The sequence below is a fragment of the Poecilia mexicana genome, unplaced genomic scaffold (assembly GCF_051168715.1).
Source record: "Poecilia mexicana isolate PSO_F unplaced genomic scaffold, ASM5116871v1 scaffold_8, whole genome shotgun sequence".
Classification (NCBI taxonomy): domain Eukaryota; kingdom Metazoa; phylum Chordata; class Actinopteri; order Cyprinodontiformes; family Poeciliidae; genus Poecilia; species Poecilia mexicana.
In genome coordinates this window covers 9,967,534-9,982,723 of record NW_028263377.1, presented here as the reverse complement: position 1 = coordinate 9,982,723, position 15,190 = coordinate 9,967,534, and the positions used below count along the sequence as shown (strand labels likewise).

The 15,190-nt window shown below is 38.6% G+C and overlaps 1 protein-coding gene across 1 annotated transcript; it reads right to left on the bottom strand.

The window, feature by feature from the left end:
• Nucleotides 1-5,993: 5,993 nt before the first annotated feature.
• slc2a6 (solute carrier family 2 member 6) lies at nucleotides 5,994-13,020 on the bottom strand. Its single transcript, XM_014982654.2, has 8 exons — nucleotides 12,449-13,020; nucleotides 11,111-11,382; nucleotides 9,958-10,054; nucleotides 9,651-9,750; nucleotides 9,204-9,397; nucleotides 8,598-8,773; nucleotides 8,234-8,505; nucleotides 5,994-7,238 (listed from the first exon to the last, which is right to left on the bottom strand). Exons 1-8 carry the CDS (start codon nucleotides 12,500-12,502, stop codon nucleotides 6,910-6,912), a joined length of 1,494 nt encoding a protein of 497 aa, XP_014838140.2. The 5' UTR covers nucleotides 12,503-13,020; the 3' UTR covers nucleotides 5,994-6,909.
• Between the last annotated feature and the right edge of the window lie 2,170 nt (nucleotides 13,021-15,190).

The following is a 15,190-nucleotide window of genomic DNA, read 5'->3' as shown; positions in this document are numbered from 1 at the left end:
AACTACATGTTCTTGTTGAAAATGAGGGAAACGTGCAATTGTGGAGGTTTAAAGAGGAGCAGCGGTGCAGGGAAATGATAAATGATTAAAAACATTAAAATTAGAACTTGAGGTTTGATCAGGATAATAGAGTTTTACACCAGCTCCTTTGTGTGCCTGAAATTGTATGAATGAAAAGACATATAACTGTAATTTCAAAAATACAAAGAGAACATTGATGAGAACATGTTATGAGGTTTCTTGACAGCCATTCAGCCGAAGGAAGTTGCCCAAGAAACAGTGCAAAACCTTAGTCAGCAGTGTCTCTCCATCTGCCCGTGTTCAGTCGCCATGGCAACCCCATGGCGATTAAGGTAGATCTGCTAATAAGTGGACTATAGTCCAGATAGTCACCTTATCATTAGGACACAGGTGTTGTTAAGAACGTGGAAGGGTGTCAGTAAAAATTTAGGGTAGTTGCTATGGAGACGATATATATATAATGACGGTTGATGCTTTTTCTTGGGCGGGTCGGTTTTATATCACTTTACAACGAAATGATGAAACAAACTTAACATCTGATCTTATATATATATATATATATATATATATATATATATATATATATATATATATATATATATATATATATATATATATATATATATATATATATATATATATATATAAAACACACTACAGCTTTTTATTTGTATTATGCCCCTAAGCTCTGACCTAGTGTTACCTCGCTTCATCCCTTTGATAAAATATTGTGTAGTTTCAAAGTCTCTTACATTTCTTATATGAAATGTAAATATAATTTGCTTTAAAAGTCCTAAAATAAAGATATGACAAAACATAAAACCTTTTCTTAGCGAGTAAATCTGACTTTATAGGGACTTGACAGTTTGTCTGTCTCAGCCGACAGTTCCCCCCTCCCTTGATTCAAAGATCTTGGTTGTCACCCTTCATAGCTCACCATGGTGTCATTCCTGCATCAAGAATGATGCAGGAATCATCATTCCTGCATCATTCTTCTGCAGAGTATTCTGAAAATACTCTGCATATTTTCAGCATTACACTTTCGGCTATCATTTTCTCATTGGTCAGCCTATTGAAACCCTTGCTTGAGCTTCAAACGACAAATTATTTTACAGCATCCTCTCATCACACACCAGCTGGAATGGAGCCTGGTGAAATTTAGGGTAGAAATCCTTCTGGTTAGATGAACTGTAGAGCTATGAAAGTTTGAAAGGAGTTTGGATGACAGCCCAAATTTCCTCAGTTTTCTTAAGAAGAAAAACATCTGTTGTCCCTGAATGTTGTGGGACCAGGTGAAACCCTCACAGGCACCTTCTGTCAACATACATTATGACGGCGTTGCCTTGGTGTGGATGCAGTCAGTGGTGAGGAGTGTGTTAAGAAGAGGACTCGGTACACAGCCTTGTGGCATCCCAGTGCTCACTGTTTCTATGCCTGATGTCCTGCTACCAATTCTCAGAGATATCCTCTCTGCCCATTCTGCATGAGTCAGCAAAAAATACATTAAAGTTTGTGGTCATAATGTTCAAAAATGTGAAAAGCATTTATGGGGGGGATAACTATACTTTTGCAAGGTTGTGTATGGTTTGTGATTCAGCAAGCCCTTCATTATGTTGCCTCTGATTAATCACAGCGCTCCGATCCGCCCAGCCACATCCCTCGTTTGTATGTGCTTATTCAAAGAAACCAGCCCCACAGAACCAAAGGTGTGTGGTTTCATGGAGCACTGTGGATAAATTATGTGTCTGATATATCCATAACGCCACTGCTTTAAAACAATAGAGATATCTTGTGTGTCAAAAAAAAAAAAAAACTTAGATGTTGATTTTGTACACTTTAATTAGGTCTTGTGAAAATTGTTCCTCGGTTAATCCCAAGTGTAACAACAGTGAGTCAGATTTAAGCCATGATGTCGACATGCTGTCGGAGCATGGAAAGGAAGAAGATATTGGCTTAAAAGAGAGCTTACGAAAATGACTGCTTATAAATACACGCTGTTGGTGATGGCAACCAAATATTTTGTATGTTGAACTGCGACATCCACAATCCCACCTTGAGTGGCAGCTTAGATCTAAACTCCTGGAAATCTCCAAGTTTCAACTCTCTGAGATCTTAAGACTTAAAAACTCAATTGTCTTCCCTGTGGAGGAAACTCCACTTTTCAGACGAGAGGCAAAAATATCACCAGGAAACTCCCTTAGGTGTCAGCATTTTCATAAAGCTGATTTGTTAAAGTAGTTCTCATGCCTTGTTTTGTACAGAGTGTGTTAGTGTTAGCTTAAATGATACTCAAGAAAGACGATTAGCGTTTCTTGGAAGCTGAAAAAGGACCAGGCCAGCTCTACCACATTTTTCATCCATTGGTCTCAGGATTATACATTATTGTTATTATTGCTGTCCTTAGACTGAATGTCTTGAATGTCTTGACTGATTACAGGCGTGTTTAGAGAGACTGCATTTGATTTATGGCAGCTCAAAACATTAACCTGGGAAAAGTGAAACAATATCTAGGTCACACAGCACAGCCACTGAAATGGACTGAAAAATGACACACAGATAAAATTTCAAAACCATTACAAGGTCTTTATACTATTTTTGTTTTAACAAAGTTCAGTCTTTTTACTTTGAAGTCCCAAAATTAGGATCAACGGCACAAATGAAAATTCAGACTTGGTGATATCTAGGAGCACAAAAGGGATTTCTTTGGCTTTGATGAAATCCTATCCCAACTGAGAAATGGTTTTGAGCCTGAGCTCAACGTGGGTCATGGCTCACAGCTTATTGTATGGGAGCCACATGAACTGACTAGATAAAACCCATAAGCAACACCAGAAGCGTGACTTATGTATCGCTTATGTTTAAGGGAAACTAATTAAAACTCTGCAGGATTTCTCAAACCCCTAAGGGTTCCACTTTTACCTGCAAATTAACACCTGAACATTATGTAACAATATACAGTCAAATCTGGGGCCCAGTTTTCCACCGTATCCAAACTAAATGGTTTCCAAATATGAACATTGATTGGGAGGCAGGATGTTTGTTGGCATTTTCTTGGATACAAACCTGGCTTTGCATGTTTGAAATGAATTCTACGTAAGCTCAAAATAGTTATGCAGTTATGAAGGTAACATTGCAAGCATCTAGAGGACAGTTCTGTGGAACCAAATAAACCCTACTAATACCCTTGGACACCATACCCGTGGTAAAACACGGTGGTAGAAGTGTCATGTTGTGAGGGTGCTTTACTTCAGCAGGAAGAGGCGAGATGATGAGAAGATAAATGAAGCTGAATGTTGGACAAAACTGCAAGAAAACAATTTTTTTAGGCTGCCAAAGACTTGGAGTTGTAAATACAGCAAATTGTGGTTCTGCAGAATATTAATTTAGCAGGGTGAAATGCAAATGCAAGACACACTCTTTAGATTTTCATTTGTACACATTTTTATTATTTATTTATATATTTATTTTTTTTTACAAAGAAGAACAACTATTTGTTTATTTGTCACTGAAAATCCCAATAAAATAATTTGGAGGTTAGTGCTTGCACCACAAGTAATTATAAGAAGGTTCAGAAAATACTTTTGTCCAGCACGCTAAGCAGGCTAAGTTATGTAAAATTTAGCATTTAATGTGTGTTTTTTTTTTGTTTTGTTTTGTCTTATATCTCCTCAAATCACTTTAGGGAGGATCTACAGTAAAAAGGTGGCTTTGGGTGTTGTCTCCTCGTGACGTTAGCAGGGCGAGGTGTTGGAGGCTTGTTTCGATGAGCCAGATGGACGACATTCCTCGACAAGCTCACCTCCACGTAAGTTTGACTTTTAGCCCTCAAAACACTGGTAGGTTATCAATCTTTGATAAATCTTTGTGAAATCTTTAATTCACTCTTAGGCCCAAGTTTGCTGTTGCCTCCAATGTGTGCTGGAGGCAACAGCAGCAATTATGGAAGCAGGTGTTTTCTTCCTGTTGAGAGATTCCTTTTCTCTTGACTTCCTCAAATAAGAGTGGCATGTGGTTGTGGTTGCATACATTTTATTCTTTAACAGTCCCAGAACATTTTTTTGGATTTAATTTATTTTAGCTCCAAATATGTTCTGGTGCTGCGTTGATGAGATAAAAATGATCTATGACAGCATTTATGTAAAACAAGTTCAGTGCAAACCAGGGATCCTCATCATCTCAGCAGTCTTGAAAGACAGAACACATTTTCCTTCCCTACTTGACTTTCGACGCAGTTTTATCACGTAAACGCCGGCACACGCTCTGGAGACTGAATGGAGACTATTATGTCATAATAGTTGGAGAACAAAATGTTTTCAATTTAGTAACCCTTCTGGAAGTGATGTATCAACATTGACAAATGTCGCTGCAGAAAATAATACTGATGGTTTAGAAACATCTGTTTACCACAAACCTTCAGTGTATTTGATTAACATTTAATGTCAGTTGTACAAAATTGTGAAATATGCAGTTCTGAAAAGGCGTAAGGCTTGTTTTTCTCCTGGAAGGACCCAGTCTCAATTCTTTTGCTGCTTCTTACAGTTATTCATCCATGATTTCCCTCTATAATTCCCATATAAGGCACAGCAGATACTGTCATCTGCATAGCATCAAACCTACATGGCCTTTGTTATGGGATGTTTTTGTTAGATTGGGAGTGGCATATTTTTGAGAACCAATTGTTTTCTGCTGACATGCCGCCACGTGACGTCTTTGCGACATTCGTGCGTTCTCTGTAAGAGTTTACCGCTATCTGATTAGCTGGTATTCTGGTTCACTGACGGTGAAGAAAATATTCCAAATCATCAGTGTGTTTCCTGTCACTTACTTCATTTAGTGTTCTCAGACAGGAAGTGTTCATTGTGTTCTTGGCATCAACCAGTAAGGACTGATGAAGGCACTGACTTGGTGGAGGTAGGTGGGTGTGGTTGGACGTATAAAAATAGCCCTTGACTCAGCAGGTACTGAGAGAAAGGAAGGATCAGTCCTAATATCTCTTTGTCCATCTTCTATCTGCTTTTGTTGGGATCTGTCATTCTTTCTCTCCATTTGTTTATCTACAGGTACATTTTTCTCTTAGGCTTGAGATAAAATTGAAGCTCAGCGTGTGACGTGACGCTACATTTTGCAACAATGAACACAATAGTTTTTTGGGGGGTTTTTTTGCTTTATGGGATCAGTGGGGAAAAAAATAAATGTTAATATACTGCTCAAAAAAATAAAGGGAACATTTCACTTTAATTTTGTGTGTGGCTCCAAATCCAGGCCTCCATTGGTTAATAAATTTGATTTCCATTGATGATTTTTGTGTGATTTTGTTGTCAGCACATTCAACTTTGTACAGAACAAAGTATTCAATGAGAATATTTCATTCATTCAGATCTAGGATGTGTTATTTGAGTGTTCCCTTTATTTTTTTGAGCAGTATTACTGTTGTAACCAGTTTAGCTTCTACTGGTCTGATGTTGAAGTCACTCAAAGATTTTGTGACATATTTCAAAGAGGTTGACTTGAACCGGTGACCTTTCTTAGAAGACGGAAAAACAAAAAAGTCTTACAGAACGATCAACTTTCTACGACCTTAAGGAATGCAAACGTGGTATTGTGACATGTATTTTCTGCAGCACCAGTGTTTGGACTTGCATGTAGTACTGGATGTAATTATTCCAAGAACATGTCCTGTCTAAACAGTTTTCTGTTTTCTTTCCACTCCTCGACCTTACATAATTCTCCCATTAGAATGTGATCTAAAAAAAAGGTGCTGTAGTTGATTGATAACTTCCATCTGATATAATATGTTGTTGTTGTTGTTAGTGAATGTAATTACTTACCATCTGGCTACTATAAACCAACTCTTGTTCAACCCTGATCCCAAAATATACCCTATAATTAAGTTCCTGCAGAACAACTTGATGAAGGGATGCAAACATTGAAGAAATTTGGATTTGCTGCAGTTATTAAACATCACACCGAAATACAGTTGAAATGACATATTTACTTCACAAAATAACAATTTACATGACCATTTTATTTTTCTCATTTTAACATAAAATCTGATTAAACTGTTTCAACCAAACTTGGTATTACTTCATATCATGCGTACATATTCCCTTTTAGTTGCCTACATGTTTACAACAGCCATTTATAAGCTATATTTTCATGTAAGCAAGTTTAATTTTCATCATTTACTAACAAACAGGAGCTGCTAGGAAGACCCGGCCGGCCCAGCTGATCCGGTTGGCTCAGTGGTTTAGGTTTCCAACCGTCATGGTTGGCATAGTAAATAAATATAACCACAATTTATTCTGGCTTTTTTAATTTACTGGAGTTTTCTTTCTGATTTTTATCAGTGTAGTTGCATGAAATCTGCAGTCAGTCATTTTGTTTTACCACAAAACGTGATAATTGTTGCTCTGGCAAATCTACATCACACCTGTCAAGTGTTATTCTTTTGCCACAACAGCATGTAGCTACTTTAGGTAATGTTAGGAGTAGAGCACAAGTGAAACAAGTTAGAATTGATGTGATATGTAGCAGTAATAGCACACAAAGAGAAATTATAGAGTAATAATGTAAAATAATAGAAAGAAGTCAGTCATTTTCTCATGCAGAACCACAAGCTTTCACTTCTTGTGTTATCTTGTGTTGGTTTATGAAATGAAATCCCAGTGGGATGCACTGAAGTTTGTGGTTGTACAGTGATGAAATGTGAAAAAGTTCAAAGGAGATGAAAACTTCTACAAGGCTTTGAAACAATGATTAGAAATGATATTTTAATACCCCTAAAATTGCCATCTCGGGTTCTTAAGCTGAAATGTGTCACATTTAGCTTTTTACTGCTTCACTTTCAAAGCAACAGTGGTTCCTTTTGCTCAGATTGACCTCTTGTTTTCAGCTGGACACCACACTGGGATGGTTTTGCCTGATGGTGAACGTACGTCCAGTCCTGAAATAGTTCTCTATTTCCTCCAGCGAGCGCTTGCGAGTTTCCGGGATACACACGGCGTTGAACAGCAGGCAGAAGACGCACACCACCGTGAACATCAGGTAGGGCACGTACAGGCCGTAGGCGTCCACCAGGAGGGTGAAGGCGTGCGTGAGCACGAAGGCCGTCACCCAGCTCACTGTGACACACAGGCCTGACGCCACGCCCCTGGCCACCAGCGGCAACACCTCTGACATCAGCAGCCAAGTGATCGGCCCCCATCCCATGGCGTATCCTAGGAGACAGCCAACAATGTGATGACATAGCACAAAATATATGCACATAATGTTTTTGTTTTTTTTGTGTGTGTGTGTGTGTGTGTATTGTTTCAATGAAATGGGTGTGACAACATGCTGAACAGTTTCTACCTGCCAGAGTTTAATGAGTTTGATGATATGAATGTAGACAAATAAACAGTGAACAGCCAATTTAACCAGAGGAGCTAAGTATAAAAGTTACAGTAAATGAGAAAAATTAACATGCAGTCGCTGACTTCAACACGTGACTGAATACAAGCAGCGCGTCTCACACGAGTCAAAGTGTCTGCAAAATAATCCATTGTATTTGCTGTATTTGTATGCTCCAAATACAATGTGTGGTTCGCAGGACATAGACCATCCAGATCAGAAAGATGTTGTTTGTGAGCATAAAGTTCCTTTGTTTTAATATTGTTTTTTTGTTTGTTTTTTACTGTTTGTATGCCTTTCCAAAGAGTTGCTTGCTTGATCTACAACAACTGCCTGGATGTTTTTCCTGCTTGTTTATCTGTGATAATTAGCTGCACCTTTTCTCAGCATCTGAGCCAAATGAATGACATTGTTTGGCTTTTTAGTGCCAAACGGTAAACGGACTTACAGTTTTTGTAGTGTAACAGTGTCCTCAGAGTAGTTTTCACAGTGAAATTACTGCTGTAGACTTAAATCTCCCTGTCCTGTTCTTCCTTTCTGTTAAATTGGTTGAGATTTTCAACTCACATTCAAGCTAGAAACTTTGTTTTCATTAAGTTTTTGGGGTGTCTGTTTGGCAATGGGTAGATTTCTAGTGTTGGGAACTCTCAGCTGTGTTCTCAGCTGCCTTGGCTTTACACATCGTTTTGTTTCAGACTCAAAAGTATATGTATTAATAATAAGCTTCAAGTTTGAACATGGTCAGAGAGGACAAACTGTGTCACATTTCAAACTTGGCGCCTGTTCTTCGTGATGTTAGAGGACGCCCGCTGTCAAAACTCACCGAATATAAACACCACGGTACTGATGAGGGGGAGGAAGCTCAGAGCCGTTTCCTGGCTGGCCTGTAACGCGTTGCCCAGCTCAGAGTTCGGAGCTGTAACATTTACAGCCGGGCAAGGTGTGGTGTGGGAGATCATGGTCAGCGTCAGAGAGGACAGGAACATCAGCATGCTCGACGTGTACAGCAGGGCTTTACGTCCTGCCTTGTCCATCAGGCTGGCTGCCACGGCGACAGAGAGGAGGCGGACCGCACCCACGATGGCAGCGTCGTACCTGAGGGGCGCAGAGTAGGACGGGATTCTGCTTTGAGTTGACAGAACAAGAGCAACATTTTTAACAGATTTGTTCTCCTGCGACGTCCCAACCTGGGCTCCAGGGAGACACTGCTCTTGGCAAAGATCGGCTCCAGGTAAACCAGAATTGGCGTGATTCCCGTCATCTGCTGCAGGAAACGCATCCCAACCGAGATCAGGATTGGTCGATAGTAGACGGGCGTGACCAGCTGAGCCAAGGTGATCTTAACCTGCGTGTTAATGCTGTGCTGTGGAAACAAAACAAGACAAACACACAATAAGTCACTTAAGTAATAAGTAAATATTACCTCCATTAAAACCTAAACGATTCTCTTCCAGTTTAAAACAAAATGTCACATTTTCTTACGTTCTACTTCGAATCCCAAGAAGCAGAACCAAAAAAAAAAAAAACTGATTCAGCATTTATGCACCACACATCTGGGAAAAAAAACTTCCAGAAAGTTGTAAAGATGCTGAAACGTAGATCCTAAGGCTGAAAACCCATCTGTTTGCATCTGATTAAAAGTAAGTGGAGCATTGATCAACAGACTTGATGTGTATTTGCTCGACTTTGATCATATAATGTTTACAGCTTGTTCTCATAATTCGTCGCCATGTGATGCTTTTGAAATTCCTTGCTGCTGAAATATGCCACACAAAGAAACCCGACTCGGCTACCTGTATGGCGTTGAGCTCTATGCTCGTGTTGTATTTGGCTCCTCTCAGCCAGCGGAGGGCTTTTTCCGCTTTCTGCTCCTGGCCGAGGGAGAGGAGTCTCCTGGGGGACGAAGGCATGAACACCAGCAGGACGACCATCAGCACGGCTGGCACGCACCCCGCCACCGCCAGCCACCGCCACGGCACCACCAGACCTGTGCGTCATGTAGTAACAAAAGCAACGCATGAAGGAGTAACAAAAGCACATAACCGACATAGCTTTCTGACATGTCACTGAGAATGTCCCTGAGTGACTCAGCACAAAGGAGAACAAGGGAAAATATGCACCTCGCATGACCTGTATTGTGTCTTCTTCAGATTTCAAAGATGTCGCTCGTTTGTTATCTCTTTATTGTTTATTCGCAAAAGCAGCTTGGTGTGGACGATGTGGGTTTAGATATACGTTACCAAGGGCGTAGAGCGTTAGGGTGCCAAACACGGCTGTGATCTGGGGGCAGGAGCCCAGGGCCCCTCTGACTTTTTTGTGGGAGATCTCTGAGATGTAAACCTGTTGCATAAACACACAAAACACCTCATATGGTATAGCGCACCAGGCATTAATGTTTCTTTTTGTTATGCTGCAGTCTGTGTGTAAACATTAAGATTTGACATTTTCTAAGTGGACTCCAACCCAGTGACAGAAGCAGAAATCAGAGCGCCGCTAAGGTACTGGATCCGGTACCAGTAGGGAAACCGGAGGGACAGCTGGACCTACTGGAATTGAAGCAGCCGTCATCCCCCCGGCAACACCGGTCAAGAATCGACCCCCGTGGAGCATCGACAAGTTCACGGCTCCTCCCATCAGCGTGTATCTGAAAGACAAATAAATGTACAACACGTTGTTACCGAAACACAGCGGTTTCAGAATCCTACGCTGCTACAACTTTGGGGCGAATTAAAAATAAAAATATCTTCCTGTCCAGTTTCAAGTACAGATTTTGACAATCATGAGTCAGAAAACTATTGCAAACAGGCCAAAAAGTGTAATTAGCCAAAGTCAACTGTCTTCATTAGTCAATTGGTTCAGCAGTTTTGGTAACAATAGCGACTGGGTAAGACTGGACTAGATTTCAGGGCTTAAATAATTACTCGGTGGTGAGATCAGGGCTCGTTTCTTGGCATTTCTTTAAAGTCTGACCTCTTCTTTTGTTGTGGAGATTGCTCACACAGTAAAACACCCTTCCTGTTGCTAACACTTCTTCCTCTGAGTTCCCTGTTATAACCACATCTTTGTTGTTACAGTGTAAATGTTCTTTAAACATAATTAGCTGAATTTCTTGTATCACAAGTTTTTTACACTCTCTTACCCATTCAGACAAACTTGCATTCAGGTAATTTAATTCCATATTTATATAAGATCCACAGATTCTGTAGGGTTTTAAAATAAATGTAAATGTCAGTCAAGCCTTGCTAAATGCTGGGTTTCTTTGTTGTAATGGATAATAAGACGTTTTCACTGTTTATTAAGAAGGATTTGAATAATTTTCCACTTGGAATTTTACAATAAAATCTAAATAAATATATAGATTAAAAAAAAACTTCAAAATTTTTAGCCATTTTACATTATTTCATTGTCTGTCAACAAATCTTGATCTCATTTCCAGATAGAAACAAACTTCCAAGTGGATTGAAAATTATTTTAAATATATCAGGTGTGAAATTAATTTTGGGATTAGCTGTGATGTGAAAGAAAATCATCCATATTATCCAAGAAACAAAATACCAGGAGTCAGATTTGCACAATAAAGGGCTTCTTACTGAAATGAACTGTTTGCAATTTCAAGTTCATTGTTCCTATTTTTATGCGTATTTTATAATCCACACAAAAGCTGCATGTCAGTAACTTTTGGTTTCTCAGTCGGACCCACCCAGCGGTCGAGGGAACAGCTGACATCATGATGCTCATCTTCCGTCCAATCAGGTCGTTGAGCAGCATCGCCCCGAGACCCCCGGCTGCTGCACCCAGGGAGTAGATGGACCCGAACCAGGCGGCCTGGTTCGGGTCCAATCGGAGCCGAGGGTCTGCATCGGGACTTGTGAGCTTCGGCAGGACGGGCGACGGATAGACCAGGGAGTAACCAAAGTTGAAGTTACCAAGAACTGCTGAGAACACGGCTAGATACAATTTGGAGTTACTGATCTGAAATAAAGGCAGGTGGAGAGGAGAAATAAAAAAAAATCAAAACAAAAATTATATGATTCCATTCTAAGCAAATAACTTTAACTTTTTAAAATCTAACAGTTCTGTATTATTGGACGATTCAAGCATAAAACTATAACTGCACGGTGTCTTTCATCAAGTCGATCTACAGTATCAAGGAAATGTTAAAAACAATAACAGTTTACACTTCGCTTTACCTGAAAATATGTTAGGTTCTGTGTTTTCTGTGCAGTTATTTTTGAGGTTTTCTGTGTTTAGCCCTGTTCCTGTCCTGTCTTCCCTGTTGATTGCTTCCCAGGTGTGTCTCAATCCCTGATTACCCTCCCTGCGTATTTAAGTCCACCTGTTGTCTTTGTCTCTTGTCGGATCCTTGTCTTATGATAGTTCGTCTGCCGGCACAGTTGAACTGTTAAGTCCTGTGTCGGCATTAGCTCGTCTTGTCAGTCTTTGTTGAATTCATTTTCTACCGGTGCTGAGCCTCTGTGTTTCCGCTCTGCCGTGCGGCCTGAGATCCTGGACTGTGAGCTTCTCATGATTAAATTCATCATCATTCTTCATTTGGGTCTCCGCGTTCATTCTCACCACCAACAACAACACCCTCTGACAATATAAGGCTTAAAAAAATGTTAAAACTGCAAAAATGCGCTTTTAATTTGTGCACACTCTTTTGGAACCAGTTCACTTCAGTATTAGATCGTATTAACTTTTTATAGATTTTTTTTTGTTTTCAAGTTTCAACCACAAACTGCTTTTTGACAAAATGGATCGTTCATTACGACGGATGCTGATGAAGCTGAATTAAACCGAGACTTATAACTTTACAAATACATTCGTGTGAACTTCTCCGTTTCTCTTTCTACTTTGTGATGTTTTTATTTGCTTCCTCTCGTTTTTTTTTAAGTCTGGAACGATGTCAGAACAATCTGACTAAAACCTGAAACATTAAAGATGGAGATTGCATGGCTGGATGGAAGAGTTGCAGAGTTCACACAGCGACCAACTGAAGCAAAGCATTAAAGAAGAGTTAAAAATAAACATTTCCAACCTCGGACAGAGATGATGTAGTTCTTCGCAGCAATGGCGTATTCTCGGAGTTCATGTTTGTCTCAGACGGCTGTGGAGCGGCTCGATAGATAAAAAAATAAAAAAGTGACAGTTTGATTTATTTCCTGTGAGGAAAAATAAGCTATTGCCCAACTTTATTTCTTAAAAAAAAAGGTTATACGGAATTTCCCGGTACGCGCACAATATCCCCGTTGTGCACTTGGAAACTGGTCATAAATGTTCCGTTAGAAAAACAATAGAAAACAAAATAATAATTAAAAAAAAAGATAATATCTCCCTCCTGAAGCGCTTCAGTTCTTTTTGTGTTTCGCTTGCAGGTCATGAATGACTCAATCAAACGGTCCGGGGCAACGGGAGAGATCACAGCTGGTCAAAACAAAACTGAAAGTAAAAGAAAAATCTGTTTATGTAGGATTGTTGGAAGGGAAGCTGAACTGACCACAGTTTTACTCTTCCTCCGCAGTGAAAAAAAAACGCACAAAGATGTTAATGTTTAAAGCTGTCACCTGAAAGTATTATATATATATTGCTCTGAGCAGATTCAACAGCTTAAAGAGCAAAATCGTCTACTTCCGTTTTGCACATATAAATCAAGTCACATTATAGTCAGGAAGCAGAAGGGAGAGATCCGCTATGCATGTGATTCCTAGATTAGGCCATTCAGAAAGAAAGCAGAAGAAGAAGAGTTCAGGATCCTCTTGTAACTGAACGAGAGGGAACAAGGAAAGTACACGCTGTTTCAGCCGCGACCCACGTATCATGAGGTTTAAAAACCGCATCACACAGTCAAACAAACTCAGAGCGCTTTGCAAAACTGATTCACTTTGTCAACATTATTATAATCTATCGCAAAATAACTTAAAGCTGCATGATTGGATGGAGAAGGTGTATCTTCCACGGATTCGCAACTGGATTTAGATCTTAACTTAAAAAAATGTGTGCCGCACTTTTCAGATATTGAACTTAAACCTTACAGTTATGAACATCTTTGTGTTGGTTAATCAAAATGCAAAGAGGTTTTTTGATTTTAACGGGATAAAATCAGAAAAAAATGTAAGGGACACGAATAGTTTTGTATTGGAATTTTGAGCCAAATTCACACCATGAATTATAGTTACTATAACGTAGTAAAGTACTTTAAACTCACAAGAAAAATTGGTTAGGTGATAAAACTCATGAAAGTTTAATATGTTCAGTGTAAGTTGATGATAGCACATCAAAGTCATGTGATAAAAGATAAAAAGTTTAAATAGTTCTCATTTGCAATATTAAGGGAAAACCTAGTATTGCCTAGATGATGGCAGAAAACTCCAGATTTTGTCATATTGTATTTTTAACTAAATTAGCTGACATACTTCCTGATATTTCCCATATTAGGAAATGCTAACTGTTGTGTTAACTGGTTGATTTCACTTGTGTTTCCCCTTCTTGCTTGCAAAGAAGGTGGAGATATGATTGTGTCATACAGTGTTGCACAATCTTTAAAATAATTCATAAATAACAGTAATGTAATTAACCTGATTGGTCTCTGCATGTCGACTAGAAGTAATTGTGAAAAAAACTAATCAGAAATGTAAACACTTTACAAAATTTCACAAGTTGCAGTCAGGAATTAATAGATCCTTTTCTAAATTGCTGACTTTTTAACAGTATCAGCTATGTACAAGTGGAGAATGAGACTGCAAGCTTGCCCTACAACTATGAATATTTCATTAGATTTGATTGAATCTTTTAAACATTTTTCTTTCTTCTATTGTTCATTCATCTTGATAGAAACACAAACCGACTGCTGTTTTACACTTAGACTGCTAAAAAGCAGAAAGGACCCTTTGTTGTGCTATAAAACAACAAAACTATTCTCCTCTAAACCAAACAGGAAAAAACTTTAATATGAGTTGAACACGTTTGTCTTGTTGGGTGCTTTAAAACTGCATTTGATGTGAACTATGCTGGACAAACTATCTGAACTGAATTAGTCCCATGCCTACTCATGCACACATGCAAAGTTGGTTTATTGAACAGAAGAGCTACAATAATACCAAACTATTCATATTGAACTTTAATAGAAGTTATAATAGAAATATAGGCATAAAATGAAAGTATTTGGGAAACAAACATAAATGCAAGACTGCAACAAAAGCACGTTAAGCCCTGATCTAAATACTAATACTTTTTTGTGTATCATTTTATTTTGTCCATAGATCTTGGACCTGATATTTGCGGACTTTAGTCCACTAATAATAATAAATAATAAAACTCATATCCCCATTTATTAATTAAATATAGATATATAATTATTCTGTGTTTTTATGCCCTTGTTTATTCTGGTTAAAAAAAAGGGAACAATAACAAGAAGAAGTGAGACAAGTCCTTTCACAGCTTTGTTGGGAATGATGAATTTGCAGTTGATTTCAAATAAATAGACAATGTTTTCCAAAATAATACTACTTTCACAGAGGAAGCTCTATGGAAACAGTTGGCCATGAAACTCCTTTGTTAGAAAGCTTTTTTAGAAATTTCTATTGGGTCAATAAATATCACTATTGATTGATTAATAAGCAGTTGACTTACTTTATTGCTATCTATCTATCTATCTATCTATCTATCTATCTATCTATCTATCTATCTATCTATCTATCTATCTATCTATCTATCTATCTATCTATCTATCTATCTATCTATCTATCTATCTATCTATCTATCTATCTATCTATCTATCTAT

Bases quoted from the DNA above. Each gene is read 5' to 3' on its own strand.
- slc2a6 (XM_014982654.2), bottom strand. From the start codon at position 12,502: ATGAACTCCGAGAATACGCCATTGCTGCGAAGAACTACATCATCTCTG. The intron at 11,383-12,448 runs GTTGGAAATGTT...CCTTTATTTCAG, and splicing joins CTACATCATCTCTGTCCGAG to ATCAGTAACTCCAAATTGTA. The intron at 7,239-8,233 runs GTGAGTTTTGAC...GCTGTCTCCTAG, and splicing joins TACCGTGGTGTTTATATTCG to GATACGCCATGGGATGGGGG.